The sequence below is a fragment of the Diabrotica virgifera genome, chromosome 5, assembly GCF_917563875.1.
Source record: "Diabrotica virgifera virgifera chromosome 5, PGI_DIABVI_V3a".
NCBI lineage: Eukaryota > Metazoa > Arthropoda > Insecta > Coleoptera > Chrysomelidae > Diabrotica > Diabrotica virgifera.
Window position 1 is genome coordinate 150,135,589 of NC_065447.1, and position 19,073 is coordinate 150,154,661.

The 19,073-nt window shown below is 37.1% G+C and overlaps 1 protein-coding gene across 1 annotated transcript in view; it reads right to left on the reverse strand.

The window, feature by feature from the left end:
- The window catches only part of LOC126885494 (NFX1-type zinc finger-containing protein 1-like), a gene marked incomplete at its 3' end in the record, with an annotated part of 372,388 nt that overhangs the window by 268,916 nt on the left and 84,399 nt on the right, over positions 1-19,073 (reverse strand). The window contains 1 exon segment of the mRNA XM_050652072.1: positions 16,579-17,099. Coding sequence (XP_050508029.1) covers positions 16,579-17,099 — 521 coding nt within the window.

Genomic DNA, 19,073 nt, shown 5'->3' on the forward strand with positions numbered 1-19,073 from the left:
CGGCTATTCCTATTCCGTTCTGCGGAACCTTAAGTTCGTTTTGCGGCTACTGCTAGCGTCAATTTCCAGCCCGTGGAGCCCTAGCCTAAGAACGTCTGGACAATAACTAGAGATGGGCAGAATTTTCGAGAAATAACGATGGGCTATAAATTGGAACTGTTTTTGTAAATGAGTTCAGGGTATAATATAAATTCGTCTGTACAGTTATATAAATAAAGTCGTATATAAATACGAAATCGCTCGTTTTATTACAATGGTGTCGGTGTTCGGTAAAATACAGTAAACTTAGTGCGATATAAATAAGTGAATTCGGAAAGACTTTTGAACTTTATTCGTCGGGAATAATTGAAGTGCGTTGATTGTTCGGTATTCGGAAAGACTTAAGACATTTTGAAAAGTACGTATGTGCCGACCAAAGATGTTGCTACAAGAACTGACCATAAAACAGCTCCGTGAACAATTAGAAGAGTACGAATTAGACAGCAGTGGGTGCAAGATAGTCCTACAAGCACGACTCAAGGATGTCCTCACGAAGAACGGAGATGACCCAGAGACGTTCCACTTCCAGTCAGCAGAACAAGTAATCTTATCGAAATTAAAAACTGTTTCTGAAACGATCGATGAAACTTCTAGAAAAAGCGACGAGAAACTTGAAGAAGTTAGTAGAAAAAGAGACGAGAAATTCGAAAACGTTGCTAAAAGATTCGACGAGACTTCTCAAAAGATTGATGAAACTTTTAAAGAGGTCTGTAGACAAAACAACGAAAAACTTGAAGAAGTTTGTAAACAGAACAATGAGAAATTTGAAGAAGTTTCTAGAACATTCGATAAGATACAGAAAAGTGTAGACGACAATAAAGAAATGTTAGAAGAGAAGATCAAACAACTAGAGACTGTGGTAACCAATACGAAAGTTCTACCTTCAGTTAATGCAGTAGTTTTGGCCGTAGAAGAGAAGATCAAAGAATTAGAAAGCATGATAACCGATACAAAAGTGCAACCGTCAGTTAATGCAGTAGCTTTAGATCCTGTAGTGAAAGATGAACTACCGAGAGACGAAATGTCGCATAATATGAGATTCAAATTACCACCATTTGATGGAAAGTCCTCTTGGTCCATATACCTTAGACAATTCGAAGCTATTGCGACCGCCAATCATTGGACCGAACAGGAAAAGGCTGTTTCCTTGACTGCTGCTTTGCGAGGTGATGCTGCAGATATATTAAGATCAATTCCTAAGGGTCAAGAAAATTGTTACCAGACCTTGTTCACTCGTCTAGAAAAACGCTATGGAGATGCCCATCTACAACAAGTATACAAAGCACAACTGCGAAGTAGAAGTCAACGAGCAAGTGAGAATCTGCAAGAATTTGAAGCAGATGTGGCTCGTGTGGTGCGGTTGGCTTATCCAGAGGTGCCAGACAGCGTTTTAGAAGAAATTGCAGTAGATACCTTCGTCAATGGGCTGAAAGATAATGAACTACAGAAAGCTTTACGACTAGCAAGGCCGAAAGTTTTAGATGAAGCACTTGCTATTGCATTGGAACACGAAACGGCTAGTCAAACTTCACGAGGCCATAGAGTAAGAACCATTGAAGAAAGTGACGAACACAACGATGAACGTCTGGAGGAAATGATACGGAGAGTATTAAGTAATCAGATGCCAAAGAGACGCGAGCCTAGATGTTGGAATTATGGAGACGTAGGCCACATTCGTCGTAATTGTAAGAAGATCGTACAGCCGTCGGAAAACTAGAGCGGGTCGACACCTAGGGGCAACTGCCGACCTCGAGAACTAGAGCCCCCATAGTAACTGTCAACCTTACGTCCTCCGGTGGAATCCACAACTTATACATTGAAGGTCGTATCAATAATAGATGTAGATCATTTTTGGTGGATACAGGTGCAACGAGAACTATCGCACGTCCAGATGTAGTACGAGACCATAATAAATTATCACCTGCAACAGTAAAGCTTAGAACAGCGACTGGTGAGCTAATTAATACATATGGCGAGGCTAATATGTCAGTATCCATTGGCCAGACCACAGTTGAACATCAAGTATTAATTGCCGAGATCTCCGACGAATTCATATTGGGGATGGACGTACTAAGGAAAGTGGGGGCAATATTGGATGTTCAAAATGGAGTTCTCAAGATCAATGGTGAAGAGTTGCCCTTTCACGACGACAAAGAAGATGTCATCCGCTTACTTACCACATGCGACGTAACCATACCCGGTAATAGTGAGAAAATTCTGATGACCATGCTTGATGGACCTGCCGAGAGGGAAGTTTAAGGATGGTCGAAGATGTGGATAATGTCGAGTTCCTAACGGCGAAAACTTTGGTAAAAGTTCGAGATGTCATCCCTGTAAGAGTTATGAATTTAAGGGAAACTGCTATCAAGCTAAGTAGAGGAGCTTTGATCGGGCAGTGTGTTCCCGTGGCTTCAATTTGCTCTGTAAATACCAATGAGAAATTATCGAAGGCGAAGTATCCAAAGGAGCTTGTTGAGATGATCATTGAAAGATGCCAAGATCTTGATCATGAACGAACGGAAAAAGTGACGCCTATGCTGATAGAGTATCAAGATGTTTTTGCTATTGACACGAAGGATAAGGGCAAAACAAGCATAGTAACGCATAAAATAAATACCGGAGACGCCCAGACAATCAGACAACGGCCTAGACGACTTCCATTTGCGAAAAGAGATGAAGCCGAAGAGATTATCAAGGATATGGACAAACAAGGGGTAATTGAACCATCAAACAGTCCATGGACATCACCAGTTGTTCTGGTAAAGAAGAAAGATGGTTCAACGCGTTTTTGTATCGACTACCGCCAGCTCAATGCGGTAACAAAAAAAGATAGTTATCCTTTGCTCAGAATAGACGATACATTGGATACTCTCTCCGGTTCTCGTTGGTTTTCCACACTCGATTTAAAAAGTGGATATTGGCAAGTAGACATGGAGCCAGCCGATCGGGAGAAAACCGCATTTTCGATAGGATCAGGGCTTTGGCAGTTTACGGCTATGCCGTTTGGTTTATGTAATGCCCCTGCCACATTTGAAAGATTAATGGGGGCAGTTTTAAGAGGTCTAACATGGAAAACATGCCTGGTTTACTTGGATGATCTAATTGTGGTTGGAAGGTCCTTTGATGAACATGCCAAGAATCTAATAGAAGTCTTTCAACGATTGAGGGCAGCGAACTTGAAGTTAAGTCCGAAGAAATGTCACATGTTTCGACGAGAAGTTAAGTATTTGGGACATATTGTATCGAGTAATGGTGTAACAGCTGATCCTGAAAAGATTGAAGCAATTAAAGATTGGCCAGTACCAAAAGATAAACATGAAATTAGAAGTTTCCTTGGCCTATGTACATATTACCGACGATTTGTCAAAGGATTTGCCAATATCTCCAAGCCCCTAACAAAGTTGACGGAGGAGGGCAAAGAATATACATGGAGTGAGGAGTGTCAAAAAGCTTTCGAACAACTACAAAGGGCTCTGATCAGTGCACCGATATTAAGCTACCCGGGACAGGCAGGAAAATTTGTTTTGGATACCGATGCTAGCAACAGTGCCATAGGAGCTGTTCTCTCACAAATCCAGGATGGACAGGAAAAAGTCATCGCTTATTTCAGCAAAGTCCTGTCGAAACCAGAAAGAAACTATTGCGTTACCAGAAGAGAACTGCTGGGTGTAGTGAAGGCTTGCGAACACTTCCATAAATACTTGTACGGCAGACAGTTCCTTCTTCGAACAGATCACGCTGCTCTAAAATGGCTCATACAATTCCGTAATCCAGAGGGCCAGATGGCAAGATGGTTAGAACGACTGCAAAAATATGATTATGAGATAGAACACAGGGCCGGAAGAGTTCATTCAAATGCTGATGCCCTTTCGAGACGACCATGCAGTGCAAATTGTAATCACTGTGCCAAATTAGAGGAACGATTTTGCCCCGTGAGACGAACCACCGTAGTTAATGCGCAATGGCAGCCCCAACAGTTACAAAACGCCCAAGAAGATGATCCATGTATAAAAAGAGTATTGGATTGGATGCAGCAAGGTGAGAGACCTAGTTGGCAGAACATTAGTGCATGTAGTCCAGAAGTCAAGGCCTACTGGAGCCAATGGAATTGCCTGGTACTAAAAGATGATCTTCTGTACAGAACCTTTGAGAACGATGATGGTACAGAATCTAAGCTGCAGTTCATTGTACCTAAAAGTAAAGTGTCAGAAGTATTGCGTCAGTTGCATGACGGTACATCAGTTGGACACTTTGGTATTACGAAGACTCTGCAAAAGGTTCGAGAACGGTTCTATTGGGTGAACTGTAAAGATGATGTAAGAAGATGGTGCCGGAAATGTGAACTGTGTGCATCCGGTAATGGTCCAGTTGGTAAAAAGAGAGCACCCATGAGACAGTACAATGTTGGAAGTCCTATGGAAAGAGTAGCAATCGACATTGCAGGTCCATTTCCAGAAACCGATGCTGGAAATAAATACATTCTGGTAGCCATGGACTATTTTACGAAATGGACCGAGGCCTATGCATTACCGAATCAAGAAGCTGCTACCGTTGCAGAGGTACTTGTTAAAGAATTCTTCAGCCGATTTTGTGTTCCCTTGGAGATCCACTCCGACCAAGGGCGAAACTTTGAGTCAGCTCTTTTCCAAAACGTTTGTAAATTGATTGGTGCCAATAAGACCAGAACAACACCCCTGCATCCTCAATCAGATGGAATGGTCGAGAGGATGAACCGAACGATGGGTAAACACTTGTCCAAAGTTGTATCTGAACATCAGCGAGATTGGGACCAACACATTCATTTATTCCTGATGGCCTACCGCTCGGCCGTGAATGAAACTACAAGTCAAACACCAACCTGCCTGATGTTGGGTCGTGAAGTTCGTTTGCCATGCGACCTAGAGTTTGGCTGCAGACCTTCCGAGGAATATGTTGCAGGCGAAGAATACGTAGACCGCCTGAAGTTACGAATGAACAACATTCATGAACTTGCCCGACAACACATCCAGATAGCCAGTGACAGAATGAAAGATCAATATGATTCTCGCTGCAAGAATGAAAGCTTCGAAGTAGGTGATCTTGTCTGGCTTTATAATCCACAACGTCGTCGAGGCCTGTGTCCTAAACTGCAAAGACAATGGGAAGGTCCGTATGAAGTTAAGAAGAAAATAAATGACGTAATATACAGAATTAAGAAGTTACCAAACGGTAAACCAAAAGTTATTCACATAAATCGTCTTGCACCATATGCTGGCTCAAATGAAACAGAGGAAGCCCGAGTCCTCCAACAGGAGATGAAAGATGCACCACAGCCAAGTTTTAAGGAATTTATGTCAAATTACGCAGAAAGAAAGAGTGCTAGATTCGGCGTGACCGCAGAAGTTCAGCAAGATCTGTTTGGTGTTCCAGAAAACGTCTCTCTAGCCCACTGTGTTGCCCAAGACCTCGAGATGACTAAAGGAATCTCGTCCGTATTCAATAGAAAGTTCGGCCGCCTGGACGAGTTAAGGAATCAACAACCTAAAATTGGAAGAGTATTGCGACTGGAAGATGGTCCTCGATCTTTGCTGTATATGGTGACCAGGAAGTCTTATACGGACACGCCAAGCTACGAGAACATATGGCGTGCTCTAACTAATTTGAAGAAAATCGTGTGTAATTATGACATCAAAGATTTGGCTTTACCAAAAATAGGCCATGCAGTAGAAAATCTGGATTGGAAGATTGTGAGAAGCATGCTTGAAATGATCTTCAGAGAAACTGGCGTACGAATTACTGTGTGTTGCATGAACCCGAAGATGTCATACCCTTCAAAGACAGTAGACTGTTACTTCTTTTCTAGGGGTGTATGCAGAGCTGGAGAATCCTGTAGGTTCCGCCATCCTGGGCCATCTAAAGTTGCTGATCGGGACACTCAGATCTTAAGAGGGGAGCAGTGTAACAAAATATTACTTTTGACCGACCGTCGTATAACAGGTCCCACCTCCACGCAGGCATTCCACGACGATGTTTCTAGATATGACGCGATGTAGCGGGACGGAAAGACGAGCAATTCTAAGAACGTCTGGACGATAACTAGAGATGGGCAGAATTTTCGAGAAATAACGATGGGCTATAAATTGGAACTGTTTTTGTAAATGAGTTCAGTGTATAATATAAATTCGTCTGTACAGTTATATAAATAAAGTCGTATATAAATACGAAATCGCTCGTTTTATTACAATAGTAATTCCGCCAGTGGCGTATAATTTGGTAAGGGTTAACCATTCATTTTCCTCCGTCATACGCCACTGGTAGCAGCCAGAAACGTTTGTTTAACATAATTTGGTAAGGTGTACAGTACCTACACTTGATGCCAAGTATGACAAGGAAATCTCAAATTGTTTTTAGTAACTGCAATGAATTGTTATTAGTACCTAACTACTACAATTTGGCATCGTAGATTTAACATGCGTTTATCTCGAAAACGGTTGAGTTTAGTGAGATGAATGTAATATACCTCTTTTAAGTAATAACAATAGGGGAATAACAGTTTTGTGTGATCATAAGACTTATGATTACACAAAACTTAGTTGGATTAAAAATCAACCATACAAAAACACAAATCATGAAAAATCTTGTGTTAAGCGAAAAGAGTTCAGTAAATAGCATGCCTATTGAAGAAACCACCGCTTATAAGTACTTAGGGCATGAGATACGCATAGGTAGAGATAATCAAACTTGCGAACTAATCCGCCGCATAGGACTCACTTGGGTAGTATTCGGCAAGCTGAGCTATGTCCTTAAGTTAGAACTGCCTATGTGTCTCAAAAGAAGTCTCAACTGCCTATGTGTCTTTGATCAGTGTGTTGCCAGTACTTACATATATGGTGCAGAAACTTTAACAATAACCAAGAAAGTAAAAAATAAAATTTGTGTTACCCAAAGAGCCATGGAACGCTCAATATTAGGCATTTCTCGTAGGGATCGAATTACGAACAGGGATATAAGACGGAGAACAGGAGTGACGGATGCCATAGAAAGAATTATGACCCTAAAGTGAAACTGGGCTGGACACATAGCTATAATGTCGGATAACAGATGGACACAGCTAATAATACACTGGAGAACAAGACACGAAGCATATCGAAGTAGAGGTCGTCCGCCAACCAGATGGTCTGATGAGTGATGACATAAAACGGATCGATAAAAATTGGATGCAAACAGCACAAGACAGAAATGCATGAAAAATACTGAGGGAGACCTATATCCAACAGTGGATAGATCCGGGTTGAATGATGATGATGATGATGATGTGATCACAAAATTATGTAGAGTAGGGGATAAAAAAAATGGGGGAATTTAGGTTTCTCGTCCCAAAAAACCACCATTAACAAATTTCGTGTTGTTATTCCATGCCTATTAGAAGGCAAAATCGAAGTTAAAAGGGGTATAGAGATAAAGAAAGAATCCTGTCTCTGAAACATCAGAGATTGGACCCACACAACAGGGAATGACTTAATTCATCAAGCCTAGAACAGAGAGAAATTTGCCATATAGAGAAGGCACTTATGCAGAGGCGGCTTTACCTATTGTGCAGAGTGTGCGGTGCACACGGGCGCCGGGATGTTGGGGCGCCGATAGCCAAAGAGCGGGTCCCTTACTTTGTTTCAACATAAAATATGCTTTAAAACGATTAATGAAAAATTACATTGGCACTGAAGCGCAATTTATAGATTGCCGCCCGCCCGGCTGTCCGTCCAACGGACGGGCGGCAATCTTTTGATTCGTTTGAAGACATACTGACAATGGTTCCGAAATCTGTTGTGGAAAGTTAACATGTAAATATAAAGTAAAGCGGCTTTTCATTTGATTAAAATTATTTAAAAGGAAGATTTTCTTTTATTACTACCACAATTTACCGAAAATGCGAAGAACAAATTGCGCCCAATCAGTTTAGATTTGTGAACGCTGTTGGTACGGGGAAGGCTTTATTTAGCTTGCAGGTGTTGTTTCAGAAATGTAGAGATGTCAGCTGTGATGTTTTGAATGCCTGAGTGACTACAAGAAGGCTTTCGATAGAGTCAGGCCAGGCATGAACAAATGATGGAAGTGCTGAAGAGGACAGGGATTGACGGAAAAGACCTGAAATAATATCTAACCTGTATTGGAATTTGGAATCAATCAGCAGTGCTCCGAATAGATGGAGAATATACAGACCAGGTCAAAATCTTAAGGGGAGTGAGACAGGGATGCATAATTTCATTGCTGATGTTCAATCTGTACTCAAAGCACATTTTTGAAGAGGCTCGTAAACTCTAAAACATATTGATGAAGGCATCTCAATAAAATGGAATCAAACTCAGTAACCTGCGGTATACAGATGATACAATAGTGTTTTCCAATACCATATAACCATAGAAGGGCTGCAAAACTTAACGAACAAAATAACGGAAACAAGTAGAACATATGGACTAGATATAAACACCAGCAAATCCAAGCTAATGATCATCAGCAAGCAAAACATAACTAGAGCAAATCTGTATGTGAACCAAATGAGAATTGAAAGTGTCTCACAATACAACTACTTGGGAACTATAATCAATGAGTCATGGGACAATACTCAAGAGATTAGATGTCGCATCGGAGAGGAAAAAAGTGCATTTTTGACTATGAGCTCTGTGTTCAAGAGCCACGACCTCACCCTAAAAACAAAAATAAGGCTCCATAAATGTTACGTGTACTCAGTGCGTCTATACAGAGCAGAAACGTGGACATTGAAGGCAGCAACTCTATCGAAACTTCAGGCTTGCGAGCTATGGTTGTACAGAAGGATCCTGAAGATACCATGGACACAGACAAATTCACCAACGAAGAAGTACTACGGAGGATGAACACAACCGCAGATTTCGTCAACATCGTGAAGGCCCGTAAGCTGCAGTACTTGGGACATATAAATCGAGGCAGATACGAGCTACTCCAATACATTTTACAAGGTAAAATTGAAGGAAAAAGGACCCCAGGACGAAGAAGAATATCCTGGCTTGCTAACCTGAGAGCATGGTATAGAAAGACCTCAACACAAATATTCCGTATAGCAACCAACAAAGCCATCATAGCTAGAATGATCGTTAACGTTCGGAACGGACAGGCACCCTAAGAAGAACACTACCACAATTATTGCGACTTCAGCGGAGTCAGAGCTCCTCAAAAATTATCCATATTAACAATTTGTTGTTGGTTTTTTAAGTAATACTGAAAATACGTAGTATGTAGTTCATCATTTTATCAACCTCAACCAATTTTCAACCTTACCTCATAGATAAAAAGTTCATTTTTAATTAAATATTTTTAACAGATTTTTGGGTAGGTTTTTCTGAGGCCGTGGATATCTATTGGCTCCCGACATCATTTAATATTGCACTATTTGTATCTGGATTTTTGATTACATTATAAGAGTACGTAATATCCTATGTACAAGTACTATAGGTAGGTACCTATTCAACTATTCCATTTTGACTGCGCGTCTACTAAAGGGCGCCAGGGCATCGACTGCACACGGGCGCTACATGGGCTAGAGCCGCCTATGCTTATAGTATGATACAATTTATCCAAAAAAGGCATAACCCAGACATCCAAAGTGAAAGTTTTCCGTTAACACCAAATTGTTCTATATAGTCCACATAATGTTCAGTAAACAGTTACACCATTCCATTTTGAGCGTCGGGTTTGGGGGAGAGAAGTCGGTAAATTAGTAGATTTTTAAGTTTGTCTCGTCAATATTTCAAAACTGTGAACAATGTTCTCCATTAAATTTCTATACAAAAATGTTCTACATTGAATTTTAAACAAAAAGGCCCTATGCATAATCCTAAAACAAACGGTTCCAAAGTTATGGAGGTAGTATAGTATAATTGGTCCAAGAAAAGGCCTAATCCCTTCATCCAAAATAAAAGTCTGAACACCAAATTGTTCTATATAGTCCACATATTGTTCAGTAAAAAGTTAAACCATTTTGAACGTAGGGTTTGGTGGGAGAGTTAGGGGAAAAGTCGGTAAATTAGTAGTTTTTCACGTTTTTCGTCAATATTTCTAAATGTAAGCGGTTTAGCGTGAACATTATTTTATACAAAAATGTTCTACTTTAATTTTGAAAAAAAAAAAGGTCCTATGCTTAATTGTCATAAAATCAATGGTTCCGGAGTTACGGAGGGTGTAAAGTGGAGGTTTTCCATATTTTTTACATTTTTTGGCAAATTATGAAATTACTACTGAAGAAACCAATTTTGGGTTTGTGTTTTCTAAGTATAATTTGCTATTTTAATGGCTGGTGGTTTGTTACCGATAAGCCCTTGAAGGAACGTCAACCTCACCACTTTCAACTTGTAGAAACCCCTTGAACTTCAAAGGGCTTCTACAGGCTTAGGCCACATAAATCTCTGGTACAAAGAAAATCACTCTGAACTTTCTATGGACAATGTCGCATGAATGTCTTTCCAACAGTAAAATTTTCATTACAAATTTGATGTAGAACATTTTTGTATAGAATATTGTTCACGCTAAACCGCTTAGGTTTAGAAACCACTAATTTACCGACTTCTACCCACCCTCCCCCCCAAACCCGATGCAAAAAATGGTGTAATTTTTTACTGAACAATAATATGTGGATCATATAGAACAATTTGGTGTTGAAGGAAAACTTTAATTTTGGGTGACGGGGGTAGGCTTTTTTTGGACCAATATATTACCTCCGTAACTTTGGAACCGTTAGTTTTAGGAGGATTATGCATAGGACCTTTTTTGTTTAAAATTAATGTAGAAAATTTTTGTACATATATAACATTGTTCTACTAATTTGCTGACTTCTCCCCCACCTCCCCCCGAACACCCGACGATCAAAATTGTGTAACTATAGACTGAGCAATATGTGGACCATATAGAACAATTTGGTGTTGAAGGATAACTTTCACTTTGGATGTCTGGGCCTGGGTCTAGTTATACCATACCATTAGGAGGAAGATCCCATGCCTGTCAGGAAATATTCAAAAATTATATAAATATAAATAGATAAAATACAAGTTTAACTTTGACACCCTATATTTCGGTTATTATCAACTTTCGTACTAAGGTAAGTTAGTTTAAATCGACCTATTTTAACATCAGGAATCTAAGGTTAAGCCCATTCGTTACCAAAAACCTAGACTGGGAGATATTATAAGTTCAGCCACGATTTTCTGAATCCTGCATTTTGCAATACTGGAAGCGTAGACGAAATACTTACAACTTGTGGAAACGTCTACAAATTTCCTGTGAAATTTTCCTGTAAAAATTAGATTTTCCCAAAAAATAAAATTAGGGTTTTGCGATGAATTTCTGAGTCCTGCCATATCCGTAGAATGACAGGATACTATCGATTTTATGAAGAAAATTTTTTGGGCAGGAGGGTTGCAAACGGGCTTACGGAATATATGTGTACTTATACAAACATGTAAGGAAAATAGATAGAAATACTTAGTTTTTTTTTTAATTTTTTTTTTTCTAATTCAAAAAACGAAAAATTTTTCAAATCGATTTTTCTAGACCACGGCCTATCCTATCGATTTAACGCAAGAGTACCTTTTAGTATAAAAATACCCAGAATTTAATAATCCAGTGTCAAAAATGCTTTAAAAGTAAAAGACAGAAAAGTTATAAGAAAAATGCGATAAAATATCCGTTTCCCTACCCAAAACGGACGCCTATGAACGGTGCTAAAAACTGGCAATTGATGGAATCGATTTATCTCTGTAAGATAAATAGGTCTACCAGTTTTTGTTTTTCTAAATAGAAGCCTTCTAGAGCTATTTTTAAAAAAACAAATACCAATCTTTAAAGAGCTCTAGCTTCCTTAGGAAGCATTTTCGGACTAGGTGAATTGAGTTAAATTTTCTTAAAATTATCTGAGGAACCTCCGATCCTCGTTTGTTGGAAGAGTTTCTGGCCACCCTGTATTATACAGGGTGTCCCGAAAAGATTGGTCATAAACTATACAGGGTGTCCCGAAAAGATTGGTCATAAATTTTACCACACATTCTGAGGTCAAAAATAGTTCGATTGAACCTAACTTACCTTAGTACAAATGTGTTCATAAAAAAAGTTACAGCCCTTTGAAATTACAAAATTAAAATCGATTTTTTTCAATATATCGAAAACTATTAGAGATTTCTTTTTGAAAATGGACACGTATCATTTTTATGGCAGGAACATCTTAAAACAAAATTATAGTGAAATTTGTCCACCCCATAAAAATTGTATGGGGGTTTTCTTCCCTTAAACTCCCCCCCCCCACAAACTTTTGTGTACTTTCCAAGTAATTCATTATTGTAGTACCGTCAGTTAAACACAACGTTTTTAAAACTTTTTTGCCTCTCAGTATTTTTTTGATAAGCCAGTTTTTATCGAGATGCAGCTTCTTTTTTTAATATATTTACATAAAAATATTATGGGGGTTTTGTTCCTTTAAACACCCCAAATGTTTGTGTACGTCTGGATTAAACTATTATTGTGGTACCATTAGTTAAACACAGTGTTTTTAAAACTGTTTTGAGTTTTAGTCTTTTTTTTTGATAAGTCACCTTTTATCGAGATGTGTCTTTTTTTTTTTTAAATATACCTACCTGAAAATGTAAATTACAAATAAATTTTCAGATTATTAACAGGTCTCTATAATCGTACTTAACCATATACAAATATGTGGTGGATTCGACAAATATTCAAAATATCTCGATAAACACTGGCTTATCGAAAAATTACTAAGAGGCAAAAAAGTTTTAAAAACATTGTATTTATCTGATGGTGCCTCAATAGTAATTTAATGGGAACGTACACAAAGTTTGGGCCGGTTTAAGTGAACAAAACCCCCATAAAATTTTTGCGGGGTGCACAAATTTCACTTTAATTCTTTTTTAAGATGCTGCTGCAATGAGAATTCCACATGTCAATTTTCAATAAAAAATCTCTAAAAGTTTTCGATATATGAACAAAAATCGATTTTCATTTTCTAATTTCAAAGGGCTGTAACTTTTTTGTGTGCATTATTGTATACAGATAAGTGAGGTTCAATCAAGCTATTTTTGACCACAGAATCTGTCGTATGATTTATGACCAGTATTTTCGGTACACCCTGTATAATAGGTACATTCCCTACTATGACCAATAAATTGTAAACATTATTGATTATCTTCCTAATTACTTTTATTGCGTTTACTTAGATAAAAATATGATATATAATCACTTAAAATAAAGATATACAGTTTGGTATTAGATTTGAAAGGTGTGTAAAAAATCCGAGAAATTACTCAGGAAAATAATATTTAATACAGTATGATTGTTTTAACGATATAAAAATTAATTTTTATGTATTAAATTTAATATCTTTGCGGTTATCCTGCCATGTTGTAAACAGTTTGAGATTAGTGTTTTTTAAGCATACTTGATATGGCATGACTAAGAAAATTGAGGTGATATGAATATGTCTGTATAACACACTGCATTAATTTTACATACTTAAAATTTTATTTTTATATACGAAATAACTATACATCCATCCTGCCTCTTTGTAAATAGATTTCTATTAACATTCTTGAGATATGTGCAAAATGGCATGACTTAGAAAATCGTGTAACTTTCCACGAATTTTCTTACATATTTTTTAACTGTGTGTCGATACTGTGTAAAATCGATAATATCCTGTCATAGTATGATAAGATTGATCCAAAAGATGGCATAACCCAGACATCCAAAGTGAAAGTTCTCCTCCAACACCAAATTGTTCTCTATGGTCCACATAATGTTCAGAAAAAAGTCACACTATTTTGAGCGTCGGGTTTGGGGGGGAGCGGGGGGAGAAATCGGGAATTCCTAGTTTTTTGCGTTTTTCGTCAATATTTCTAAAACTATGCGGTTTAGCATGAACAACCTTTTATACAAAAATGTTCTTATTAAATTTGAAATAAAAATGGTCCAATGCATAATCCTTCTAAAATGAACGGTTCCAAAGTTACAGAGGTAGTATAGTATAATTGGTCCAAAAAAGGCCTAACCCAAACATCAAAAATAAAAGTGTTCCTTCAACACCAAATTGTTCTATATGGTCCACATATGGTTCAGTAGAAAAGTTACACCATTTTGAGCGTCCGGTTTGGGGGGAGATTGTAGAGAAGTCGGTAAATTAGTAGTTTTTTTAGGTTTTTCGTCAATATTTCTAAAACTATGCTTTTACGAAAAGTATGTTGTATAAAAAAATGTTCTACATAAAATTTAAAACAAAAAAGGTCCTATACATAATTGTTATAACGTCAACGGTTCCAGAGTTACGGAGGGTGAAAAGTGGAGGTTTTCGATACTTTTTATATTTTTTTGGCAATTGATGATGATTTTAGGTGGTGAGGTTGACGTTTCTTCAAGGGCTTATCACTAACATACCATCGGCCACTGGAATAGCAAATTTCATTTATAAAACCCAATCCTGTTAAAGAAAATCAGTAGGAAATTGCCCAAAAAATATAAAATGTACTGAAAACCTCCACTTTTCACCCTCCGTAACTCTGGAACCGTTGATTTTATAACAATTATGTATAGGACCTTTTTTGTTTTAAATTTTATGTAGAACATTTTTGTATAGAAAATTGTTTAGCTAAAGCATATTTTTAGAAATATTGACGAAAAACGTAAAAAAACTACTAATTTACCGAATTCTCCCCCATCTCCCCCCAAACCGGACGCTCAAAATGGTGTAACTTTTTACTGAGCAATATGTGGACCATATAGAACAATTTGGTGTTGGAGTAAAACTTTTATTTTGGATGTTTAGGTTAGGCCTTTTTTGGAGCCATTATACTATACTAGCTCCGTAACTTTGAAACCGTTCATTTTAGAAGGATTATGCATAGGACCTTTTTTATTACAAATTTAATGTAGAACATTTTTGTATAGAAGGTTGTTTATGCTAAATGGTATAGTTTTAGAAATATTTACGAAAAACATAAAAAACTACGAATTTACCGATTTCTCCCCCCTCTCCCCCCAAACCCGACGCTCAAAATGGTGTGACTTTTTTCTGAACATTATGTGGACCATATAGAATAATTTGGTGTTAAAGGATAACTTTCACTTTGGATGTCTGGGTTTGGGTCTAGTTATACCATACTATCATTCTATGGATTTGGCAGGACTCAGAAATTCATCGCAACTCCCCAGTTTTTTTTTTCATGGAAAATCTAATTTTCACAGGAAAATGTCACAGGAAACCAGTTGATTTTTCCACAAATTTTAAGTACCTTCTCTAACCTTTCAGTTTTGCAAAGGGCAGGACTCAGAAAATCGTGGATGAACTTCTGTCAATATCTACCGGTTTAACCCTGTATATTTCAAAAACGAAAGACACAAAACGGTGTGGCACTTGGGGAGTGCCGACAGAAGCGATTCTTATAGCGCGATATTACTGTAATATGTCGGTTAATGGAATTGTATGTCTGCTTATTACTGAATTGTTAATATTTTTTTATAATAACCCCACACGTTTAAGTTCATAAAAATTTTAATTTTTTTCTTCAAAAATGTTTAATGATTTCAGTAATTTTCAAAATGTGTTAAATGTTATGTAGAATTTGTTCATCTATATTTTTATTATTATCAAATATTATTTTTGTTCAATTATTTAATTTTTAGTATTATATTGTAAAAATAAAACTACTGGTTTGTGACGAATAAACGAAAATTATTTTAAAAATAAAATAAAAATTCCATTTTTACTTCATCTTTGAAAATTATTTTATTAGTCAATTTTATTTATTATCATTATTCATTAATACCTTGTGTAGCGACAAGAAGTATTCACTTTAAAAATTACAGGCCATCTAATCTATTAAAGGCTTGGACGACACGTTAAGCGATCACGCAGTTTGTCCGGCACTTTGTCCAGGACTTTATCCTATATATAAATATTAAATGACATTTAACATACGTCATTTTATTTTTCAAATTTTTTTTATTTAATAACTCGAGAACGACTGGATCGTTTTGGTTAATTTTGAAACTGGCTAATCCTGGATAATTTTAAAACACGTCTATTTTAATGTTTGAATGGCCATCAATTGCTATATATGTGATAGACATTACGTCTTCAGTGTTGGCGTAATGACGTAATCTATAATTTTGTTAAACACCACCCGAGTTCACGGGACACCTCATTTGAAAGATTTCCTAATCTCCTAATGTGTAGGTATGTTTGTATGTGCATATCTATATTCCGGAAAATTACAACAACGTGCAAAGTTCACGTGTCTCTTATTACAAGATTAACGCCAAAAATAATTATATTTCGTAAGAGGCTTCCACGCCGTATATATTTTTTGTATAGGTCTGATTTTTTAATTTTATATAGATTAGGTACTATACCTATTTTTTATATAGATTAGGCAAACGTGTTTCACCATGAAAGCAATCGGATATTTTTCTAATAAGTTAATATTTATTGTCTGTGATTTTTAGATGAAACAAAAACTATGGAAAAAAAGTTACCTGAATAGCCAAGCTATTTACAAAAGAGGTCACTTGTTTAGAAAAGTCACCTTCGATTGCAAATTGCAGTACTGAAGTCTTCGAAGTATTAAAAGCAGAATCACATATTTTAGCTAACATTTTTACAATCAAAACTATTTTATCGGTCGATAATGTGCTACCCAGTAATGTTTTAAAACCTTTCCTGCCGTCATTGAGATCTAAAATAATTTCTTCAATGTTGTCATTATCAATCAATTCTTCCAGTGCTTTTAATTCCATCTGACGCGGTTGACGAGTTCTGTATAATTCATTATTTTCTCTCTTCCTTGGGACAAAGCCACGATCATTACCACCGGTACGGTCATTACCAAGGACACGATAATGACCATGACCCCAACCACGACCACGACCACGTTCAGGTCTCGGATCAGAACCACGTTCAGGTCTCGGATCAGAACCACGATTACGTTCCCTCCAGTTTTGATTCCCTGAGAAATTAGGAACTGGGTCACCATCACGTATTCTCCAGTTTTCATGACCTAAAAAAACGGATAATTTCATATAGTATGTATTACATTATTATAAAGTATTATATTATAATAGCTAAGCTTATAAAAGTCTAATACGACAAGTCACGCAGTTTGTCCAGGACATTTGTCGATATATAAACATTAAATGACGTTTAATAAAAGTCATTTTAATTTTTTATAACAGCTCCAGAATGACTGAAGCGATTTAACTAATTTCGATTTTGAAACATTCGGTGACAAAATCGGTCGGACCATCATGTCCCCAAGAATATCAAGATGTGTCAGTGTTGGCGTTAAAAATAGTAGTTTGGTTATTTCACACAATGATAAAAATTAAAACACGTCCTTAGACCACATAATTACCACGGCGCTGACCGTACCCCCGTTGCCGAGTTGGAAGGGTCTTGTTTTAGCTTCTGATTTTCTTTGAACTGCGTCATTTTACCGAAAATTAACGGGAAATAACGCGCCGCACCACAGGGGCCATAAATCACACATTTTTAGAGAAATTTCACTATTTCACGTTGCATTGATTCCCGTCTTTACTTTTTATCTTTTTCTATTACATTTTTCTATTTTGCAAAGCGCGCCTCAACACGCCCCGTTATCACCCTTACACCATATATAGCGAAGGTTCTGTACTGTAACTTTCGTCCAGAACCATATTTCATGAGAAAGTGTCCTGCTTTTTATTATTTCAAGATAAGTTGCAAACGAATAATTTTCACATGTGTTTTTGACCACCCTGCACTCGTCGATAGACAAAAGGACCTGCTACTTTCTATTTCTCAGAATTAGAGACCAACTATCTTTCCAACAGAGACATCACCACCGACGCTCTACCAAATAAATCAGGTTTTGCTGCTCCGCTAAGAGTGCATCTTTAATTACGACAAAAGGATGAGCGATTATTTGAATAAATTATTTATGTTGATTATTTCATACATAGAGATTCTGACCAATAGAAAGCTACAGGAATAAAGATTACAGTGGTAATTTTCTTTGATAATTTCCCGTCGTCAAGTATTACGTCAGGCCCTTTGTTGGTACGCAAAAATGAACGTTCAATGACATCAATGACAATTAATGTTTCCCAACTTGTCAAAAAGGACACCATGAACAGGTTTAGTAAATATTTAGGCGAAGATATCAATAAAATAATAATTAAAATGATTTAAAAAACAGTTTTATTCATGAAATAATAATCTTACCTAATTTCTCTCGAGCTCATAAAAATTATCGATTTGTTTTGCCCTCGTGACACTTTGACATAATTTCACTCCCCTTCCGGTCGTGAAATTAAAACTGTCAAAGTGTCACTCGGGATACAAATCGATAATTTTAGAGCTCTCGTATAATTACTACTGATAATTGTGTATAGTGTGACCAATTGCTACTTTATTTTTGGTCATATAGGTACTTTTTATTTCATTTTGTTACGTAGGTAATTAATTAACAAGCGAAAATTTCCTATGTTCAACCAATCAACAATACGGAAATAGAAAAACTGAGAACATTATTTATGTCGGTTCAAATATAAATGACAATTGGACAATTAACAATAACAATTAGAAAAAAGATAAAAACCCACAGTGAACATGCCAGGGTATTGCTTTTCCGAATGAAAAAAGTATTAAGCTTGTCACGCCCGCATTGCTTTTCCGAATGAAAAAAGTAGTAAGCAGTAAGCTTGTCACGCTCAGGGAGCTAAACTATAATATAATATATTATAGATTTATTCGCGCCGCATGCCCATGAGCCTGACAAGCTTTATGTGGATGGAATATTAACAATAACCTGAGACGACTCGTCGAATTTTTCATCTTCTTCACTTTACTGTATGGAGTTAAAGCGCTAGACGCTCAATAAATCGCTAAATAAATTACAAGCTTTCGAAATGTGGGTGTATCGAAGGCTAGTATGCACAAGCTTGGTTGATAGAGTGACAAATGGAAAGGTATTACAACGTTTAAAAAGACCACC